The sequence below is a fragment of the Drosophila sechellia genome, chromosome X (assembly GCF_004382195.2).
Source record: "Drosophila sechellia strain sech25 chromosome X, ASM438219v1, whole genome shotgun sequence".
NCBI classification, from domain to species: domain Eukaryota; kingdom Metazoa; phylum Arthropoda; class Insecta; order Diptera; family Drosophilidae; genus Drosophila; species Drosophila sechellia.
Window position 1 is genome coordinate 10912681 of NC_045954.1, and position 19356 is coordinate 10932036.

Consider the following 19356-nt stretch of genomic DNA (forward strand, 5'->3'; position numbering starts at 1 on the left):
TTCTCAGTGTATTTTGCTTTGTTTTATCGTTTTTATCGCAGCACAAGCAGCAGTGTGTGGAAATCCATGATTTGGTTAAGTTTCGTTTGATTTGCTTACGATAGTTTAGTTTTTAGTCGTGTAAACATAATTAAATATATGCAATAAATATTAGTACAAAATGAAATGCAAATCATCTCTAAATCATAATAATCGTATAGTAAAGACAGTTTGCATTTTAAATTCTTCACCGAAGTCGCTTAAAATGACAAAAAAAATATAATGTAAATTATTTATATATAGAATATATAGATATAAAGAAGGGGGATTTAGTTTCACAAAAAAAAAACACTTGCTGTCTAAAATTGCATGTGAAAATCATTAATAGTTACTGGGTATGGGAATACGTATGTAAATCGGATTTGGTGCAAATAAAATAAATTAAATACAGTTTTGTGGCCTTTAAATAAATACAATGCGCGATTAGTTCGTAATTTAAAAACTAGTAGATTTGTGCCGTGGCATGAACAAACAACTCTGGTCGAGCAATTCTGCAAAATGGACAAAATGAGGAAAACAAATCGCATCGGATCGAATCGAATCGCATAAGGTTATTTGTTAAAAATTAAATGGAATCTCATATCATTTTTAGAGTAAAACGTATGCTTGTAAGTAGTAAATATATATATATTGTATAGTAAATGTCTTTTTCTTTTACACAATTAGAATATCGACTGCGCTGAAATTACAATTATATTCATATAATCATAGTTCACGGCGAATCCAAATAAAGTCGTGGCCAGCCTAGCCTAGCCTGTCTTCAGTTTTTCAGTTGAGTTCCATTTTGTTGGGTTGCGTTGCTCTCATAATGGTAATAATGCTGTGGTATCTGGTCTGTTTCCGTGCTTAGTTCATTTGTAAAATATAGACTCCCGACTATTAAATATCAGTTAAAAACTTAATAAACCATAAACTCGCAGCGACATCGACGGCTTGGGGCAAAGGGGATAGGGACTGCACGACAGACACGTCCGTTGGGAAGCCAGAGGGAATTCGTTATATAAAATGTACGGCTGGGTGAGGTGGATGAGTCTGGGTGGTTGTGGATGATCGGGTCGGATGCGGTAATCAACTAACGCTTGCCATTCGGCGAATTGAAGCTGCACGACAGCATCTCCTCCTTGGCCAACTTGGCGCGATATTCGGCCATCATGTCGCGGCACTGGATGGCAATGTCCAGCAGCTGCGAGAACATCGACTCGCCCCGCTTGCAGTACGAATCCTGATCGTAGTCCACATAGTTGGTCAGATTGTACAGTGCCTTCGACTCGGCGAGGAAGGTCTCCAGGGTGGCGTTCACGGTGCGATGATACTCCACCACCATCTCCTCCGTCTGCTGCAGGTCGTCGATTGCCTGGTGCTGGACAATCAGCTCGTCTGACATCTCGTGTTCCTGCAAATGGCAATGTACAGTGTGTATAAGTGAACAGTATAGGTTGTATGTTTCATTAGGGATCTGTCTAAGGGGAAGAAGCCCTACTTATTTCCATACGAGTATGAATTTTACTAGAATTCAACGAGAACAAGTAATAAAATATATAAGATCATTGATGGCTAGTTGGGTATGGTGCACGAATTCCCCTCAATTGAGCTCCTTTCCGCCACGCGGCGTTCGCACGGCAATCGTTTCATCTTGGGCCGCACGACATCTGGCTGCAATGGATTGCGCACAAAGGGCAGATGGCACGCGTACTTGTACAGCAAGTCATCGCAATCCAAAGTCGAGAAGCACAAGACCGTTTGGGAGCGAAGCAGGGCGAAACGCTGCCCGGAATCGATCGGATCCTCGGCAAACTGCGGCGGCGGCGGCAGCAATGGCCACTTCTTCGCGGCCTTCGCCACACCGTCGTCATCCGGATGCGACTTGACCTTCTCAATGAGGCTGGCCATTTTGGTGATATTTAGCGCATAACGTTCGGCCGCCGTCGGCAAGCGCTGAAACGATCGGCTACGTGGCTCCACTGCCTGCTCATTTGTCGCGGTCGAGGGATTGCCTTTCACTACTATCGCATCCTCTTGCTCGTAGGGCACATAGAAGGATTCGTAGTTGCGAGAGCCGACGCGCTTCTTGCGCTCCCGATGGATGGGATACGGGGGATGGAGCCACTGTCGAATGCCCAGCTTGGATACCTCTTCGCCGGTTAACTTGTCGGCTTTCTTAGAGTAGACGTTATAGGTTTTACATGCCATCTTCTTGGGCTTGTTGCTGTTCCAAACGTGTGACGGTTTCCCGTGATCGTTGACTTGCGCCGTGGGAATCGAGCTTGCAGCAGCAGCAGCAGTAGCAGCAGCTCTCCTGACTGCCGCCTGGCTGACCATGCTGTACACGGATCGCAGGGTCCGTGCATTGGTGTAAACCGCCACATTTGGCGTGTGGCTATCGCGTGCTCTCGCCTTTCCCTTGCCTTTGCCTAGCTGGAGCATTGTGTTGGATGGTATCGACATGTATTTATAACGTATAACTTGTAACCCGAACTAAAGGGAGCTGCAAACTGAGTTGAGACCAGTTGCCGACTGACGAAAACCGTAGTGACAATGCCAAATGCCCTAACTAAGCCTACTAAGCTATATAACATATATTATAGAATATATATTATTGGTTCAACGGCATAGTTCGGTCATAGGTTCTCCATTTCAGCATCCCATCTCATTTCAATTCACTTAATTCCTAGCTTAAAATCGATACCTTGTGACTTCGTGTAACTTCTAGGTGACAAATATGCAAATACTTACGCTCAGCGAACTCAGCATGGCCAGGTCCATGTTGCCGGCGTTTTCGTTCTTGTTGTTGTTATTATTATTGTTGTGAATTACCGCACCCGCCGGAGCACGTTTATTATTCGATTGGGTGGCCGGCGCATGCGAATTGGGATGCAGCTGATGCGAATGCGGATGCACCATGTTGAGCTCCTCCTCCTCCTCGTCGTCCGTGATCTCGATGGGCTCGCTGTCGCCGCCAGGGCAAACTTCGGCGATATCCTTGACCACCAGCTCCTTGACACGATCCGCATAGCGTAGCGTGTTGAGCGTGTGCTCGCAGGAGCTAAGTCCCGGCGAGATCATGGCTATCATGCAGGTCTTGCTCTTCTCGCCAATGAACGAGTCGCGCAGCACCTGGGTGAGTTTGGAGACACGGAAGGGCAAGTGGGCCGACTGTTTGCCCAACGCACGAATGCACTCCTTGAGGGCCAGCAGCGATTTGTTGATCTCGGCGCCCTCCATGCGTGTCTGCCGGTCGGCCGAGGAGGTGTCCACGCCGCGTTCATTGCCCGCCAGATCGATGAACGAGAACTTGCCATGGATCTTCGTCGAGCCCTGCGGCCGCAGCACAATCTGGAAGACGGCGTGCGAACGCGACGAATTGGAGTTGGCTGACGTCTGGCCGGATGTGCGGGCAGCATTGCCGTGCTGGATGAGTTTCAGTACCTCCTCGACGCCATCGACCACCTTCTCGGTGAGGCCCACCACCTGCACTTGCTGTTTGCCATCCTCCAGGACGCGCAGCTTCTGCTTGTCGGCCAGAAGATCGAAGACCTAAGGCAATAACAACACAACGTTCGGATTAATAGAGTTCAGTATGCCAAGTTGTATGTCTCACTCACCTTGCCACTGTAAATCTCAAAGAAACTGGCCGAGACGACTAGATTCATGGCGCGATATCGCGGCATATTCAGGGTCACAAAGACATCCTTGGCCGCCATGGCGTAGATGCCGTTCTTGCAGTCCTGCACCTTGCCATTGAACTCGCCGCCCATGGTGTGCGTCTTGCCCGATCCCGTCTGGCCGTAGGCGAAGCACGTCGCCATTCCGCCCTCGAAAATGGTTTTCACCAACGGCTTGGCTGTGTATCTGCGCGGATGGAGTGCAAGATTAAAGATTAGCATGGGTACTTATGTGTATATAACAGATATAGCAAGCATCTAGCACTAAATGGACTGCCACCATGCCATTAATCCTTGATAAATACATCTATTTGCATTCAAAGTTAGCATCTGCCCAGTAAAAATGATTATCGATAAGAATTATACATACGACTAATTAAAATGCAATAAATAAATGTGTAAGTCGCATTGTTTTCTGAGGATTGATAACGCACGATGTCAGCAGTTGATTCACCCATTGGGATTTGTCAACACGAGCGTGCGTTATCATCGGCGCAGTTTTGGGCATTAATGCCGGTCTATATTACTCATGGGGTATACTTTTTGGGCTATACTTAAGCGATTGCCGTGACGCAACTAATGGCGTTACCAATTCCCGACAGCCACACAATACACACGAGTGCGAAAACCGGAAAGAGAAGCTAAGCAAGAAGTTGCCGGAGAAAGGAAAGAGGGGGCAGCAGCAGCCGTAGCAGCTTTAATTCAATTGAAGCCAAACAATTGCTAATGGACAAATGCCGGGCCACAAGGCAGTTACTTTTCGAAATGTCTTCCGCTGGAGAATTGGGTTTAGAGAACTCGGTGTGCAGATCGGCGGACGGAGTGGCACGGCGGGGGCAGGTGAAGCGTCTGGGGCTTCCAAGTTAGTCATTCAACGAATTTGGCTATTTCGGGAGCAACCGCTTTCGGATGCATGTGTGTGGCTCTGTTGCCGTCTCTGTCGGCATGACTCAATGGGTCGCTCCACCAGAGATGCGCCAACGAAACGAGCTCGAAAAGTGATTGGCACTTTTGGTTACTCGGTGGAAAACTGATAAATAGGGTACGCTATAGACTATATATCATTCCACTGCATCAACAAATTGGGCTTAAGATTGAATGTTAGCTATAGAGGGTCATCAATAACTAAATAAGATTTTCAAGATGACTTCTATAGATCAGTACAATTGAAAGAAAGTCGTTTGCTAGCAAGGATACCCATTAGCAGTTGAAGAAGCCTCCCCAAGACATTGGAATGTGTGGTCACCATATCGAGCGTTTGTTTAGAATCACTACTAGTAATTTAAACAGACCATATATGGCGTTGTTTTGGAGCTAGTTATTTGGATTGGATACTCACTTGTATACCATGGCATTGTCGCACGTGTCGTTGAAGGCGTAGTCGAAGCGAAACTTGTGGTTCTCCAGGAACTTGGTGAGGTCGACCTTGCTGCGCGGCTCGTGCACGATGAGCATGTCCTTGCGCGGCACCGAGATGACATCGATCTCCTTGCGATTGACCTCCTTACGGCTAATGGGACGTTTGCGCACGCACACTGTGATCTGATGGTCATCGACGGCCTGGCCATCGAGCAGCGGGACAAATTCTAGCGTGCTCTGATATTCGCGTATCATCTGCGCCGTCTCCCAGTTGGGATTACCCGGATCCTGATTCATCAGCGCCACCTTCTCCTCCTTCATCTCGGCCTGGCGGGCGCGTCGCTTCTCGCGATTCTCCTTCAGTCGCTCCACCTCTTTCAATGCGTGCGATCGCCGGGTACTAGCTCCGCCAGCTCCCTGGGTTGTGGCCGCAGTCGCGACTCCCTGTGCCGCCGGACCAGCACTGGCTGCCGCGCTGGGATTGGGCAATGTGTTATTAGGCACCGCCGAGGCGATCCTTGTCTGCTGCTGGCCGGTGGCAGCTTGCGAGTACCGTGGACGCTGTAATCCAGTGGTCGCCGTCGAGGCGGTATTGCCCGTGGTGTTGGAGTTGCTGTTTGTATTCACGCTATTGCTGTTGACGATCGGATGGGGGATCGACTGGCTCTCCTGGATCTTGTTCAGCATGTTGCCGGCCATGGTCATACGGCTGGTGAGATTGCCACCGATAGCCGATTGTGTGGGATTACGCGAGAGATTCATCGGCGCTGTGGCCTGTTTCTTGGGCTCCGGGGCGGCGTGCTGCTCGACGGTATCTTGTAATAGCTCCGGATTGAGCGTGAGTATGGCGTCCAGTTCTACCTCCTTGCCCTTCGTTTCGCCGCGCTCGTACCATTCGACTGTGATGCACTTGCCTGACTGGTTGATCACCGCCACCACGGCCATGTGAACGCGTCCATCCGTCCGCTTGATCTTGACGCTTTGCCCCACCGTAATCATGTCCATGATCGTTATATCTTTCTTCTTCACCGATCTCTTCCTCTTTCTCCCGGCTTATCCTGCGTTAACTCCGTGTACTGCTTGATGGACAGCAACTGCTTGCAGAAGGAGTTCCGTTAGTCGTAAATGTAGTAACTACGTTGTGGCGTGAAAAATGTGTCTAAACGGATACATAAAAAAAAAAAACCCAATTTAGTCAATTTTGGTCGAAAATAATTTTGTTCCGTTGGATGTTAACTGTTGACGAACTCTGGGGAAACTGGGGGAAACTAAGCCCCGAACCGAACTCAAGGCATTGACAACTAAATCGCAGCCAACTGCTTGTCGAGGTCGCCGACAGCGTCTGTTTTTTTTTCGAGTGTCCCAGTGTGTGTGTGCTGCTTGCGGGGCTGCGTTAGTATGTGTGGTTGAGCTAAATTCAAATGCCAACTGTCGTTTTCGTTGCGTCCGGCAACGGATAACAAAAAGGAAAAACGGCAGCCCGCTGGCTGGGAATTGGAAATAGGAAAAGGGGAGCTCCGAGCCAGCGTAGGATCGCGAAAATCCCAATCGCGTTGCTGCTTTTGTTGTTGTGCGCCCATTTTGTGGGCACTGGCGGCACTGTGCAACACTGACACAAACATAGCGACACATATGCAGCTGCGGCAAGCCTTTTGGCCGAAATGCAGCGAAAAAAAACAACAAACCGCGGCGTTTGGCAGCCAATCAATGCTTTCCGCTCATAATTAGATGCAAAACTGATGAGAGAAAAACACAACACTCGCACACACACACATATGCATGGAGTGGGGGGGAAATGCGTTTGCTTTATCGCTTTACGTCATACACAGAGCACCCACACACACTCGCGCGCACGCAAACACACACACCGATGCAGAAAACAGACGGTCGCGGAAATTTAATTGAATTTTTCGCAATCTGCTGCCTTTCGCTCACCTTTCCTGCTATCTTCCCAACCGCTACAATGTGCTAGCACTTTCCATTAAAAAAAAACTGGCGGATTTATCGACCGATCACAACGAAATATCACAAAATCTGCTAGAAATAGTTTTGCAAGCGACCAGATGTCAGCAACAAAATTTTTTAGTTTCGCCTCGCCATTGTTTTTTCTACCCGCCGCGTTGCGCAGCACTGGACTGCAGCGCAAACAGTGCTGGCAATCAGCCGTTGTGTTTGAAAAGTGACACAATTGGCGTGTTAATAAGTGAATAAAATCCATTTTAAGCGTGGTTCCTATTGGCTAAGAAGTTTTTGGGTATATTTATGACTTTTTTGTAACAATGGCAAGAAGAATCCTGCGAACTTGAAAGATTATTATTAACTTGGATGACTTGGCCAACACTAGGCAAAGTAACCGTTTAAAACGTCAGCTGTTTGGTAATTTATATCAATAAGTAATAAAGAGAAGCGACCGCTTTTGTTGGCATAAGCATAAGCGTATCAAAATGAACCTAATATAATGAAAGGATCGACGTTTCGGCAATATTATGTGTATTTGTGTGCAATTATGCTTTTCAGCCCCCGAAACTAGACAACACTACACAAGCATAAAGTTCGTTATTTTTAAGACCTAGCAAAATTCGCTGTTTAATTAGACAAATTATCAGGAGAACAATATTGAAGGTTGATAAGTGCCTTATCAAGATGAACTGGATATTATTTGACGTGGATGGTTATTCATTTGCTTGGTTTTACCGTTTTATCATTATCGTATATGTACTTGTGTTACTTCTTTTAATTTGATTGTGCTTAATGGCTGTAAATTATCTCTTTTTCAAAAACATTTAGCCATTTATCAATGGACATAGAGCTGTCCATATATAAAAATTGCTTGTACAGTGGATACATCCACATTCGAGACGCGAACAGGTGGGCACTTCGCATCGCGCTTGTCTATCGATACTATCATCCCAACCATCGACTTTTGTTGGTGGGGGTGTATTTGTTTGTGCGTTGAAGGGAAAGCGTAATAACGCCTCCTGATATCGATATCGATATCATATCACAAAAAACAATAAACCCCAAAAGAAACGCTAAAAACTAGTAGTTTTGTGTGCCAGAAAAACGAAATTAGCAGCTGGACGTAGCCAAGTTGCCACGTCAACCGACCGACATCGACACCAGACACCACAACGCCCAGCGCCACCATGGACATCATGGATATCCAGGCCGTAGAGTCCAAGCTGAGTGACGTCACGGTGACACCGATTCCGCGCAGCCAAGTGCAGAATTTCTACAATTACCAGCAGCAGCGGGAGCAGCGCGAGCAGCAGCCCCAAATCCAGATATCTGCCATCCACCACTCGCGTGGATCCGGTGGCGGAGGAGGCGGATCCAACTCATCTAACGCGGCCACCGACTACTCCACGAGCAGCGGTGGCAAGCGGGAGCGGGACCGTTCATCCGCCAGCGACTACAGCAGCTCGTCCAGCAAGCAGAGCTCCGCTGCAGCGGCCAATGCAGCAGCAGCTGCCGCCGCCGTCGCTGCCCTCCAATACTCCCCGCAGTTCCTCCAGGCCCAGTTGGCGCTACTCCAGCAGCAATCGAACACGACAGCCACGCCGGCAGCCGCCGCAGCTGCGGCCCTCTCCCTGGCCAACATGTGCTCCAGCAATGGTGGTCAGCGGAATTCCGGTGCCGGCGTCTCCTCCACCTCCTCCAGCAGCAATGGGCAGAGCATGGGCCTGAATCTGAGCTCTTCGCAGCTAAAGTACCCGCCACCCTCAACCTCGCCCGTGGTGGTGACTACCCAAACTTCGGCCAATATCACCACGCCGCTGACCTCCACGGCCAGCCTGCCCTCAGTGGGCCCGGGCAATGGGCTGACCAAGTACGCCCAGCTGCTGGCCGTCATCGAGGAGATGGGCCGCGACATACGGCCCACGTACACGGGCTCGCGCAGCTCCACGGAGCGGCTCAAGCGGGGCATTGTCCATGCCCGCATCCTGGTGCGCGAATGCCTCATGGAGACGGAACGTGCGGCGCGCCAATGAGAGGAGGAGACGCTGGCGCCGCAGCTGGCGACGCCGGAGTGAAACGGACCAGGAGGCGAGGATCAGCCTCACCTAGGTTAATTCCCCCCAAACAAACAAAAAAAAAAACACGGACAAAATGGGTAATCTTTGTAACAGTTGTGAGTTCATTTCGCTGGAATATCATAGGATTTATTTAATTTCAATATTTTCCAAAGGTTTTATTTATTTTCGTTTTTTGTTTGGTTTTAAGTTCGCATTTTGTTGCTTTATTTCCAAATTTATATTTTTTTTTAGTTTCTTTATTTTATATTTTCACATTGTTTTTAGTTCAGTTTTGATTTGATTAAAAGAGCCTCCAGAGATTGCCTATAGCAAACGCAAAGATCCATTTTGTCCCAATTTAAGCATTAAACTGTAGCAATTTGTACTAACTTGTAAGCCCCCATCAACTTAATGGCCCTCGGGCCGCCGGACCATAGTTAAAGAATGTTTAGACTAGCTCAGGTTACAATCGGTTAAATCGACAATGCTACGAGTACAGCTGCAGCCCAAGTTATTGGACTTTGTGTATCTCAACCGTATACCCATTAATCTGTATCCGTAAACGCAAGACCCAGTTGCTCCTGTGTGTCTGCGTTAGTGAATGCGATTAATTACGAGTATCTGCCGTCGAGGAGATGCAGATACAAATGCAGATGCAGGGCAGGATGAGTGCGAGTTTGTCACTGCCGGATAATAGAGCTGCTCCTCGTTATTTTAGAGAACTATACAAATGCAGATATGTAGATGTAGTTAAGCAGAGATATATCTATACATATATACTTGTTATGCAAGCGAACAGTGTGCATGTCCAAGTGGAATGGTGAATTAGTGGCAATTGACACGAGAATATTTATATATGTATACACATTATTTACTATATGTATGAGAGCAAATACGACTAAGTTCAAGCATGTATACCAGACCGAACCCGAAATCGAAATCGAAATAAATGCGCAATTTTGGTTTTTTTAAACGCATCTCTGGCTAACTTGCTTCTTGCGAGGCGTTGTCAGCAGTTGAACTTGGGACAGCAGCCGGGATAGGGTTTGCTCAGATCCTCTTCCATTTTGCAGGGCCTCAGGGAGGCGATGGCCGGGCATCTGGATGGCACAAGTGGCGAGGCGGTGGGTGAGTCAAGGAGACATCAATCCATGTAAAAGCTACTCACCCCAAGGCAGTCACTTGTTTGGGTCCCTTGCAGGTGTACTGCAGGCAGCGGCCTTCCGGCGTGTACTTCTCTCCGGCCTTGAACTGATGCCCACCGATCTCGCAATCCACTGCGAATGAACAAGAGGAACATGCGGGCTAGAATTGTTTGTGGCATCGATGCACTGCATCCACTTACCGGCGAACACCAGCAGCGAGTGGGCTCCCAGAACGAGCAGGCAGAGTACGAACGTGACGGACTTCATATTTTGTAGCTAACTGATCAACGGATCGCTCGGCTGGGCGACTATATAGTTCCACTTGTTTCGGGGTGCGCCAGCGATTAGACTGAAAGGTCAAGATCTATGTGCTCCCGCGCGATTGCGTCTCACAGGGGTCCTCGGGTTTATCAAATAGGTGGAAAATTCTCGTTACGTACAGATTCGTTCCGGAGGCTGGCGAAACAGCTGCAGTTCCAGTGATAACATCATTAGTTCCTTAAGCTATGTACGTTTTTATTTAACTAAAGATTATATGTTTACTAGTAGGTTGGCTAACTTTGCCACAAGATCAATGGATTATAGTTTAAATAGAGATAGTATCGATGCTTTTGGACCTAGTATCTAGTCTCTAGTATTCGTCGGAGCACTCGAGTTGCGGACAGCACTCGGGAAACTTGAAATCATAGTCGTTGGGTGAGAGGTGACAGCCAGGTCGCGGCCAGGGCTGTTTGTCGCAGCTGGAAGGGATTGGGGGGAATGTGGGATATAGTTGAGGGCATGCGGTCAAATCTCGAGACTTACTGGCGTATCAGCAGCAGATAGTCATCGGTGCACTCCAGGCGAATGCAGTAGCCCTGCTGACCGGAGGGCAGAACGTAGCCATTGAGTGGAACGGCCAGGTCCAGCTCCTCGTAGAGGCAGTGCCCCGCCAGGCTGGGGTGCTGCGTGTGACCACGATACTGGGTGCTGAACCCATTGCCATCCACCGATGCGGCCAGCAGACACGCCACAAAAGCCAGGGACATCCAAGGTGCTCCGGACATGGTTGCTCTCGTTGTGGAATAGCATAGGGACGTCGCCGGAGCCATCTCTTATAGGCGGCGGCCCAAACAGCTTATCAGCTGGCTATCAACGCTCTCGTGATTCCGATTTCGGCTACGTTTGCCTTGCTCTCGTCATCTGGAAGCGGAGGAAGTGGCGTGCCACGTTATCGCACTTGCTGGCACTCGAGGATGTTGGCCTAGACCAGGAAAGTATGCCCCAAGCAAATGCTATCAGGTATTCGCCATTCCACTCATGGGATAGTTGCAAAACAAGTTAGTTTCTCAATCAACAAATATTGGTTAAACCATTTGGGAGCTGGGTAACTAATTATTAGTTGGGTAAACTATTTCAGGAAATACTAGTGGATTAATAGAAGTTTTTAACAAAAATGAATAACTGTCACAATAACTTAATACGATAATCCTACTATTTTGCATACTAAGTAATGTATCTATCATAGTTAGTAAGTCAATCTATACTGTATCAATCTATCTATCTATACTGTACATATCTATCTAAACTGAATCTATCTATACTATATCTATCTATCAAAACTGAATCTATCTATCTATCTATACTATATCTATCTATCAAAACTGAATCTATCTATCTATCCATCTATATCTATCTATCTATACTGTACATATCTATCTTAACTGAATCTATCTATCTATCTATACTAAATCTATCGATACTGTATCTTTCTATCTATACAGTATATATTCATCTGGACTGTATATATCTATGTATACTCTATTTATCTATCTAAACTAAATCTATCTTTCTATCTCTACTGTATCATCTATCTATACTCTATCTCTATCTACATATATTATATCTATCTACATATATTAAATCTATCTACATATACTGCATCTATCAATCTACATATACTGTATATATCTATCTATCTAAACTAAATCTGTCTATCTATATTGTATCTATCTATTGATATTGTATCTACCTTAATTAGCTCCTTAATCTGCAATCTGTTATGGAAGATGCACGCTTAGAAGATCTTAACTTACGAGTTCTGGTGGGAATCGTGGACTTGACTCCATTCCATTCAATCCCAATCGAATCACGGCGGAATTAACTAATGCAAATACAGTCCAGACGAAATCACAATGCACTTGGACTCGTGAGTGCCATTAAATTTGCATAAATGTATCTAGGTACGTATTACGTACCCGGGAATCAAGTGTTGTGTGCTCAACGTACACTGCGAGAAATAAATGGGCTACATACATACATTCCTCTCAAATTTGACATCGGATTCAGGATCAAGCAGGCATTCTAGGTGTATAATTACTTTTTTTTAGACTATAGATTACCATAGCTTGGACAATCCGCTTTCTCCAAGTGTAGCTGGCCGAAATTCGGTGGCACAAAAGAGTTATTTGCGTGCCGTGATTACCGCGCAACCTTGCCACCGTTTCTCGAACCGTGTCACTTGGCTGTCGGGGATTCCGCCTGCCCGCTTCACTCCGCCGCTGCTGGCCGATCCCCGCCAGAACTCACTCTCGCTTTCAGGGCTGGCTTAATTAATTTAAATTCTTAATTTAAACTAGAGCTGGTGGCGGGCGGCGCAGAGCGGAGAACGCCTTAAGTCGGTCGGCAAACAAAAGCCGCAGATGCTATCGCTATCTGGTTGTGCACACACATGTGTGCCACATACTCGTGGTAGTGCCGCACATGGTTCATTATTAGTTTTATATAAAAGCAACAACAATTAATTGTAATTGACTCAGTCGCACGGGCAGCGCTCAACAGCCAAGTCGGATTTGGATTTCAAGCAATCGTGCTCTTAGTTCATCCAGCCAAAGAAGAAACCACCACCACATCCTCCTTCTCCTCCCAATCCTCCTCGGCGACTATGCGAGCCGGAGTCGCCTGTCTCCTGGTGCTCCTGGGCATCTGCGGAGCCGCTCTGGCGGATCTCACCTACCGCGGAAATGCAGTGCATCCAGGTCGTTAAGAAATGAATACTATATTCATACTAGATAGTAGCTAGATACTGTAGTGAAAACTAGATACTAGATACAATAGTGAAAACTAGATACTAGATACTTTGTAGTACTTGAAAGTGATATCATATGAACAAATTCATATGAATTAAAGGAATATATTATAGTTTCTAGATATCCAGATACTATAGTATCTATAATGACTACTAGATACTATAGTATCTATAATGACTACTAGATACTATAGTATCTATAATGACTACTAGATACTATAGTATCTATAATGACTTCTAGATACTATAGTATCTATAATGACTTCTAGATACTATAGCAATACCATATGATATCAAAGGGATATAGTACTATAGTTCCAACCAGATAATGATCGTTGTGTGCTTTATGTTTCCAGACTATCCTGGCCAGTGCTACTACGAGGAGCTCAACCAGGCCATACCCAAGAAACAGTCCTACAAGCCCATCAATCGCGAGGGCTACTGCCAGTCCATCTACTGCAGACCAGACTATGTCCTCGAAATTGGCTAGTAAGTTAAGAGCACTTATTAGAAATATATATATCTAATGCATAATTACTTACTTTTACCTCAGTTGCGGTCGCCACAATCTGGTGCCCACGGAGAAGTGCAGGATCGCCTCGGATATGCGACGCACCTTTCCGGAATGCTGTCCCAAGCTGGTGTGCCAGGAGTCCGAGAGCAACTACATCTAGCTGGGATCCCCTGTCTGCTTAGTATTATTATATAAACATACTTGCGAGTATTGTACATTTTCTATTTTGGCACAATGTTTGTTAAATATTACTTGTAAGTTTAATTGCGTATTTATGTTGATAGGTTTAGTGTTCTATGTTTTTTTGTTTTCTCACCGGAAATATATATATACATCTATTTTTACAAAAACCGTAAAAGGGAAATCATTGTATATATTTCAAGCCAAAAAATAAGTTCGATTTAATTGAAGTAGTTAATCCACAAAATTTGTTGATTTAAAATCAGCCTAAAATCGTACAAAAAAAAGTAAAGCCAATATAAAAATATAAAACATAAATAATTTATAATAAATATAATGATCTTGCTTTAAACTAAACCATGTTCTTGGATTTTATGCGGATATTTTCTGGATTTATGCTCAAAATTCAATGGTTAACCATTCGATTCAGTCAACTGCATCTTCTTCTCTTTCAGACCATGATCCATTTGGACACCTTTGTACGATCTGGAACAGCACACACTCTCTGTGGAAACTACGCATCTGACCAGTCCGCCTCCCTGGCAATTAAGCAATTAGCAAGTGCCAGCGGAATCCCACTCAATCAAGCAGCTCAAAATGCAAATCACGACGGCTGATTCGCAAACGAGCCGCGCTCCAAGTGGCTCTTTTGGGCAACCTATAAATAGGCAACGGGCAGGGCCAGCTCTCGGCTCAGTATCGTCTCCGCGCTCCAAAGATGCACAACCGATGCGGATCCATTTGGCTGCTGGCGGCCGTCCTGCTGCTGCTGGCGCTCCTGCTACCGCAGGCACTGCTGCCCACCGCCGATGCGGGTGAGCTGGCCATGGGATCTCCTGCTACTGTCCCACATGGCATATATATATATGTTTCTTGTACGTAGCCAGCGAACCCGTGTGCTCATACCGCAACTCGGAGGATGAGACCATATTCCTGAAGTATCTGCCGCTGCTGAGACGCGGACAGGACTACGTGGACTTCGGCAAGGATGGCAAGTGCCTCAAGCGGGCCATCTGCACGGACACCTTCAAGACCATTGTGGAGGAGTAAGTGCATCATGGCAGGGGATCTTAATTAGCAACCCAATTCGCATCTAAAAACGATGAAGAAAACTAAATATTTCCCAGCTGAACTTTGACCTGATCTTCAGGAGATTCTCATCTACAATACCTTTTTGCAGCTGTGCACAGCAGAAGGTCACCTGCGGCAACAAGGATCGATTCACCGGAGTTTTCCCTGCCTGCTGCCTCAAGTGTCCCTAAATCCAAGGAGTTTCATTAAGAGAAGTGTATTCAAATGTAGAAATGTAAACAGTAGACGCTTAGCTTGCGGAATATATGTGCTACGTTTCAATTACAGGGTATGCGATAACTATATTTAATGCAAATACAGCTGCGTTCGGTTAGTTTTTTTTCTTCGACGTTTATTTTTTATTTCTTCAGTCCTTAGATTAATAACATGTGGATGTGAATTCGGCGGCCTTTCTATAGGTAATTTTCTCATAGTTTCCAGTGTTTTCCTTTCTTTTTTTTTCAATAGTATTATTTTTCCTTTGGGAACTCAGTTCATTGGCCAGCTATTGCGCTCTCGCTCGCTCCCGTGCGCCGCTCCGAGCATGCCGTCTCGCTCGTTTCTAACATTCACACTTTTTTTTTCTTTTTTTGTTGGGTGGAAAAGAACATTGTTTTATAGTTTTAAAAAAATACGTGCCGTGACTATTTATTTCTCTCTTGGTTTTCGACTAAGTTACTGTTGCCTGCCTGCTTTACCTTTTTAATTACTTTTTTTATTCTTTGCCAAGAGCCAACGTATAAGGAAACAAACAAAAAAAAAAATCAATTATAACCGACTTATTAATGGATTGGAAACCTAAAATCGACGCCAGAATAGTTGCTTGTTTCCCATCGATCGATTGAAGCACATAAACGGGCTGGTAAACTCGATGGTGTAACCAGTAGAACACAACTGCTAATGATACATTCTGCTCCGTACCGGTTCCTTCATCTCCTCTTGATTCAGTGTGTTGTGTGTTGTGTGTTCGGTGTGGTTTGGTGTTGTGTTCTGTGTGTGTGTATGTGTGTGTTCGTGCAAGCCGGATTTCGCTCTAAGTTAACTACAAATAGGCTTATAGCTCCTCGTCCTCGTCGGGCAGTGCGGTCGCCTGGGCCTCCTGCAAGTCGCGCTCGATCTGCGCCTGCCAATCCTTATCCATCTTGACCTCGGGCGGCAGCAGGGCTGGCATGGCGACAAACTCCAGGTTGGGATCACCAACCAGCTTGCGCGCCAGCCAGAGGAATGGTTTCTCGAAGTTGTAGTTCGATTTGGCAGAAATATCGTAATACTGTTCGATGAAAAAGAGACACAAACACAATAGCGTTAACAACTTAAAATGAACCTTCAAAATGTTGCTAATTTACCTGCAAGTTCTTCTTTCGGTGGAAGACGATGCTCTTTGCTTTCACCTTGCGGTCCTTGATATCGACTTTGTTGCCACAGAGGACGATTGGTATGTTCTCGCAGACGCGGACCAGATCGCGGTGCCAGTTGGGCACGTTCTTGTACGTGACACGCGAGGTAACATCGAACATGATGACGGCACACTGGCCCTGAATGTAGTAGCCATCGCGCAGGCCGCCGAACTTCTCCTGGCCAGCGGTGTCCCACACGTTGAAACGGATGGCGCCACGATTGGTATGGAAGATCAACGGATGCACCTCCACGCCCAGTGTGGCCACGTACTTCTTCTCGAACTCACCGGTCATGTGGCGCTTGACGAAGGTGGTCTTGCCGGTGCCGCCATCGCCGACTAGCACGCACTTGAATGTGGGTATATCCTGACCTTCCTGAGCCATCCTACTAAGTACTCGGAGTCTTCGTTTATGCTATATTTCTGGACTTTAACGATGGAGCCGTGAGCTGCAGATGGAACGATAGCGTTTTGGCTGGTTAGCAACTTGCAACTACTATGCTACTTTATATATTTCTATATAGATATATATAGTGTAGCGGAGCTTGAGCAGGAACAGGAGCGGAATGTGTGGGCTAGGATGTTGTTGGTTCGGCGAGCGCCAGGCGACTGACTGCCCGTCCTGCGAGCCGTCCAAAATGTGACGTGCACAATGGATGCGTCAAAGCCCGCCAAGGACAGCGACCAGCTGTTCGGCGAGGAGCGAGCAGGATAACGACAAAGGACACTGCAGCTGCCGCTCCCGCTGAGCCTGCAAGGAAAAGAAGGCCGAGATGCCGAGCCAGAGCGAGATGGCCACAGGGTCTGGCTGCGTGTGCAGGTAAGCAGAAATGCCAGGCGCACCAAACAACAACAACAACAACAAGGCGGCGGCAAATGTCAGGGAGGCGGAAGGATATACTCTGCATCCTCGCACACATTCCCACCACGTTTATGCGCAGCCCAAAACAGTTTGCCACACAAAAGGAGCAGACCCGGAAAACCCACGGCGGCTCTGACCCACAATTGACCTGGGCAATACTAATTTAAACCCGAGCATAGGAAATCAACGTAAATAACAAGGAAGTAATATATGCTGACATTTCTGTTCGCAAATAATTAGCGCGCATAAACGCATGGCATAAGTTTCGGAATATTTGGTGTAGCATTGGAGACATTCAAAACATTCGAAGAAAAGCGCAGTGTAAACAACATTTTCGAGCTAAAGAAACTTGAACTGTATATAACATAACATTTGTTTATTATTTACTACGAACTGTAATCAAAGATATGAACAAATTTAAGAAGTTATGGTTTTGAATGAAATGGCCATATATAAATTTATTTACTAACATAAGTAGGAAGTACTTTCTGAAGGAACTAAAGCAAACTAACAAATTCATCAATAAAGATGACCATATGTTCAGCAGGAATAATGATCAATTTCATCAATTTGAAATGAGGTGTACAATTTGAATGGAAATATTTCGTAAAACGCTGAAAATGGCATTTGCTGACTCATTCCTTTTGGAGGCAGAAGTGAGTAAATTTTGTAAGGATTGCAAGATTGCGAAATTCCAGTACTGTTCATAAAAGCAGGAAATTCCTTATTTAGAGTGCCGCCTGTAACGCCGGCAAATTACAAGACACACGCGCGCGCACACACACACACACACGCATGCACTCGTATTGGTGAGAACCTGTGGACGCTGCGAAGCGCGGCAAAAAAATAAAAATGCCGACATACAAATAGTGCAGCGTTTTCTTAGCTCATTTGCTGGCTGGCAAACAGCAGCAGTCGCGATTCACGTGAAAATCGCCAATCGCATTTATATATTCTAAATAACAAATCAAATTCTAACACACATACGCACACGCACACAGAGTCAAACAGACGCAGACAGACGACGACGGCGACGTTGCCGCCGGCAGAAGAAACATGAAGCAAATTCATTGCCGTTTTTTTTTTTTTTTTTTGCGATTCATGTTTAACCTCACAAAATGCGAATGGCATGGCAATCGGCGAAAATCTTTCGATGGCCAAAGGACAAGGACATTTGTCCTGCTTCAGTGTGGAGTATGAAGCTGACAGTCCTAACTGGACGGCGCTTTTCCACTGCATAGCTTGCCACGAGCCGGAAAAGCAGGGAAAACAGCACGAGGCGGCACCATGTCGTTTTCGTTTTTTTTGGTCAGCGAAATCTCTGGAAGCTCTACACGCCACTTGTTTTCTGCAACTCTAACCGGCAACTGGGATTGTTGACCGGCTGGACTTGGTGGCCAGAAGCCGGGTGGGCGGTGCCCGTCCGGACAGGCAACAGAAACCGCCGGGCCGGGAATATAGCACACAATTCCAGGCGAAGGGACGCCGTCGTCCATATTGCATGCAGATTTGAGGCGTCACTGGCGTCATGCCGCACATGAACGAGCACTCATTCACATCACGATGGCGAATTGGCCAGGTTGGCAGCGAATTTGCACACAACTTAACGCACATTTTGTAGTTCTACTTACATATTGCTCTTAATTCCTCGGAAACCACAAATTTCTTCTTTTGTCGAAACACAACGCAGTGCTGCCAGACTTGAGTGATAAATTAAGTGTAGCTGTTGCCTCGATGTTTTCGTTATCGGCCAGTGTGACAGTGCAAATGTCGAGAGGTTCCAAATTCTGAAGCCTTCTTATGAACCATTCACACCATCCACACCATTTGTTATTATTGTTGGTTGTTATATATGAGATATATGGTGTAGCAAATACACGTAAACGCGTAGTAACAGAAATAACAAAAAATTTCCTCGACTTTTCAGATACAGTAAGACGTGGAGCACGCTCTGTGAGCTGAGTTAAATAATAAATTTAAATAATGGTATAATAAAATAAATAATAATAAATAAATATTAAAAGTTAGGGCAGAACTCTTATTGT

At 46.1% G+C, this 19356-nt stretch overlaps 8 protein-coding genes across 11 annotated transcripts; 3 read left to right on the forward strand and 5 right to left on the reverse strand.

The window, feature by feature from the left end:
• Positions 1 to 640: 640 nt before the first annotated feature.
• Positions 641 to 7173, reverse strand: LOC6617629 (kinesin-like protein Klp10A). Its single transcript, XM_002041906.2, has 5 exons — positions 6996 to 7173; positions 5041 to 6219; positions 3642 to 3888; positions 2773 to 3573; positions 641 to 1432 (listed from the first exon to the last, which is right to left on the reverse strand). Exons 2-5 carry the CDS (start codon positions 6063 to 6065, stop codon positions 1112 to 1114), a joined length of 2394 nt encoding a protein of 797 aa, XP_002041942.2. The 5' UTR covers positions 6066 to 6219; positions 6996 to 7173; the 3' UTR covers positions 641 to 1111.
• Positions 1442 to 2765, reverse strand: LOC116802033. Its single transcript, XM_032724973.1, has one exon. The coding sequence runs from the start codon at positions 2482 to 2484 to the stop codon at positions 1594 to 1596; it is 891 nt and encodes a 296-aa protein (XP_032580864.1). The 5' UTR covers positions 2485 to 2765; the 3' UTR covers positions 1442 to 1593.
• An 838-nt stretch (positions 7174 to 8011) lies between the features above and the next one.
• Positions 8012 to 9147, forward strand: LOC6617630 (putative protein TPRXL). Its single transcript, XM_002041907.2, has one exon. It carries the CDS (start codon positions 8207 to 8209, stop codon positions 9050 to 9052), a length of 846 nt encoding a protein of 281 aa, XP_002041943.1. The 5' UTR covers positions 8012 to 8206; the 3' UTR covers positions 9053 to 9147.
• A 674-nt stretch (positions 9148 to 9821) lies between these two features.
• LOC6617631 lies at positions 9822 to 10613 on the reverse strand. Its single transcript, XM_002041908.2, has 3 exons — positions 10422 to 10613; positions 10245 to 10353; positions 9822 to 10176 (listed from the first exon to the last, which is right to left on the reverse strand). The coding sequence occupies exons 1-3, from the start codon at positions 10486 to 10488 to the stop codon at positions 10086 to 10088; spliced, it is 267 nt and encodes an 88-aa protein (XP_002041944.1). The 5' UTR covers positions 10489 to 10613; the 3' UTR covers positions 9822 to 10085.
• Positions 10614 to 10716: 103 nt separating this feature from the next.
• Positions 10717 to 12384, reverse strand: LOC6617632. Of its 3 annotated transcripts, none has more exons than XM_032724250.1 (3): positions 12297 to 12384; positions 11026 to 11464; positions 10717 to 10961 (listed from the first exon to the last, which is right to left on the reverse strand). In XM_032724250.1, exons 2-3 carry the CDS (start codon positions 11310 to 11312, stop codon positions 10853 to 10855), a joined length of 396 nt encoding a protein of 131 aa, XP_032580141.1. In that variant the 5' UTR covers positions 11313 to 11464; positions 12297 to 12384; the 3' UTR covers positions 10717 to 10852. The 3 variants fall into 3 exon arrangements, with proteins under 3 accessions (XP_032580141.1, XP_032580142.1, XP_002041945.2); XM_032724251.1 differs by having other exon boundaries at positions 11026 to 11403; positions 12297 to 12382; XM_002041909.2 differs by lacking the exon at positions 12297 to 12384 and having other exon boundaries at positions 11026 to 11652.
• LOC6617633 lies at positions 12354 to 14261 on the forward strand. 2 transcript variants are annotated; one of them, XM_032724252.1, is made up of 3 exons: positions 12354 to 12443; positions 13645 to 13777; positions 13842 to 14261. In XM_032724252.1, exons 1-3 carry the CDS (start codon positions 12434 to 12436, stop codon positions 13960 to 13962), a joined length of 264 nt encoding a protein of 87 aa, XP_032580143.1. In that variant the 5' UTR covers positions 12354 to 12433; the 3' UTR covers positions 13963 to 14261. The 2 variants fall into 2 exon arrangements, with proteins under 2 accessions (XP_032580143.1, XP_002041946.1); XM_002041910.2 differs by lacking the exon at positions 12354 to 12443 and adding an exon at positions 12999 to 13238.
• A 403-nt stretch (positions 14262 to 14664) lies between these two features.
• On the forward strand, positions 14665 to 15402 carry LOC6617634. The gene is made up of 3 exons (XM_002041911.2): positions 14665 to 14797; positions 14866 to 15028; positions 15163 to 15402. The coding sequence occupies exons 1-3, from the start codon at positions 14701 to 14703 to the stop codon at positions 15242 to 15244; spliced, it is 342 nt and encodes a 113-aa protein (XP_002041947.1). The 5' UTR covers positions 14665 to 14700; the 3' UTR covers positions 15245 to 15402.
• Positions 15385 to 19047, reverse strand: LOC6617635 (GTP-binding nuclear protein Ran). Its single transcript, XM_002041912.2, has 3 exons — positions 18943 to 19047; positions 16400 to 16898; positions 15385 to 16323 (listed from the first exon to the last, which is right to left on the reverse strand). Exons 2-3 carry the CDS (start codon positions 16832 to 16834, stop codon positions 16108 to 16110), a joined length of 651 nt encoding a protein of 216 aa, XP_002041948.1. The 5' UTR covers positions 16835 to 16898; positions 18943 to 19047; the 3' UTR covers positions 15385 to 16107.
• Positions 19048 to 19356: the final 309 nt, after the last annotated feature.

Excerpts from the sequence above, each read along its gene's own strand:
- LOC116802033 (XM_032724973.1), bottom strand. The coding sequence starts at position 2,484 with ATGTCGATACCATCCAACACAATGCTCCAGCTAGGCAAAGGCAAGGGA.
- LOC6617629 (XM_002041906.2), bottom strand. The coding sequence starts at position 6,065 with ATGGACATGATTACGGTGGGGCAAAGCGTCAAGATCAAGCGGACGGAT. Across the intron at positions 3,889-5,040 it reads GACAATGCCATGGTATACAA|ATACACAGCCAAGCCGTTGG; the intron begins GTGAGTATCCAA and ends CCATCCGCGCAG. Across the intron at positions 1,433-2,772 it reads CCATGCTGAGTTCGCTGAGC|GAACACGAGATGTCAGACGA; the intron begins GTAAGTATTTGC and ends TGCCATTTGCAG.
- LOC6617630 (XM_002041907.2), top strand. The coding sequence starts at position 8,207 with ATGGACATCATGGATATCCAGGCCGTAGAGTCCAAGCTGAGTGACGTC.
- LOC6617631 (XM_002041908.2), bottom strand. The coding sequence starts at position 10,488 with ATGAAGTCCGTCACGTTCGTACTCTGCCTGCTCGTTCTGGGAGCCCAC. Across the intron at positions 10,354-10,421 it reads CTCGCTGCTGGTGTTCGCCG|TGGATTGCGAGATCGGTGGG; the intron begins GTAAGTGGATGC and ends GTTCATTCGCAG. Across the intron at positions 10,177-10,244 it reads AAACAAGTGACTGCCTTGGG|ATGCCCGGCCATCGCCTCCC; the intron begins GTGAGTAGCTTT and ends TGTGCCATCCAG.
- LOC6617632 (XM_032724250.1), bottom strand. The coding sequence starts at position 11,312 with ATGGCTCCGGCGACGTCCCTATGCTATTCCACAACGAGAGCAACCATG. Across the intron at positions 10,962-11,025 it reads TATCTGCTGCTGATACGCCA|CTGCGACAAACAGCCCTGGC; the intron begins GTAAGTCTCGAG and ends AATCCCTTCCAG.
- LOC6617633 (XM_002041910.2), top strand. The coding sequence starts at position 13,145 with ATGCGAGCCGGAGTCGCCTGTCTCCTGGTGCTCCTGGGCATCTGCGGA. Across the intron at positions 13,239-13,644 it reads CGGAAATGCAGTGCATCCAG|ACTATCCTGGCCAGTGCTAC; the intron begins GTCGTTAAGAAA and ends TTATGTTTCCAG. Across the intron at positions 13,778-13,841 it reads TATGTCCTCGAAATTGGCTA|TTGCGGTCGCCACAATCTGG; the intron begins GTAAGTTAAGAG and ends CTTTTACCTCAG.
- LOC6617634 (XM_002041911.2), top strand. The coding sequence starts at position 14,701 with ATGCACAACCGATGCGGATCCATTTGGCTGCTGGCGGCCGTCCTGCTG. Across the intron at positions 14,798-14,865 it reads GCTGCCCACCGCCGATGCGG|CCAGCGAACCCGTGTGCTCA; the intron begins GTGAGCTGGCCA and ends TCTTGTACGTAG. Across the intron at positions 15,029-15,162 it reads TTCAAGACCATTGTGGAGGA|CTGTGCACAGCAGAAGGTCA; the intron begins GTAAGTGCATCA and ends ACCTTTTTGCAG.
- LOC6617635 (XM_002041912.2), bottom strand. The coding sequence starts at position 16,834 with ATGGCTCAGGAAGGTCAGGATATACCCACATTCAAGTGCGTGCTAGTC. Across the intron at positions 16,324-16,399 it reads ACCGAAAGAAGAACTTGCAG|TATTACGATATTTCTGCCAA; the intron begins GTAAATTAGCAA and ends TTCATCGAACAG.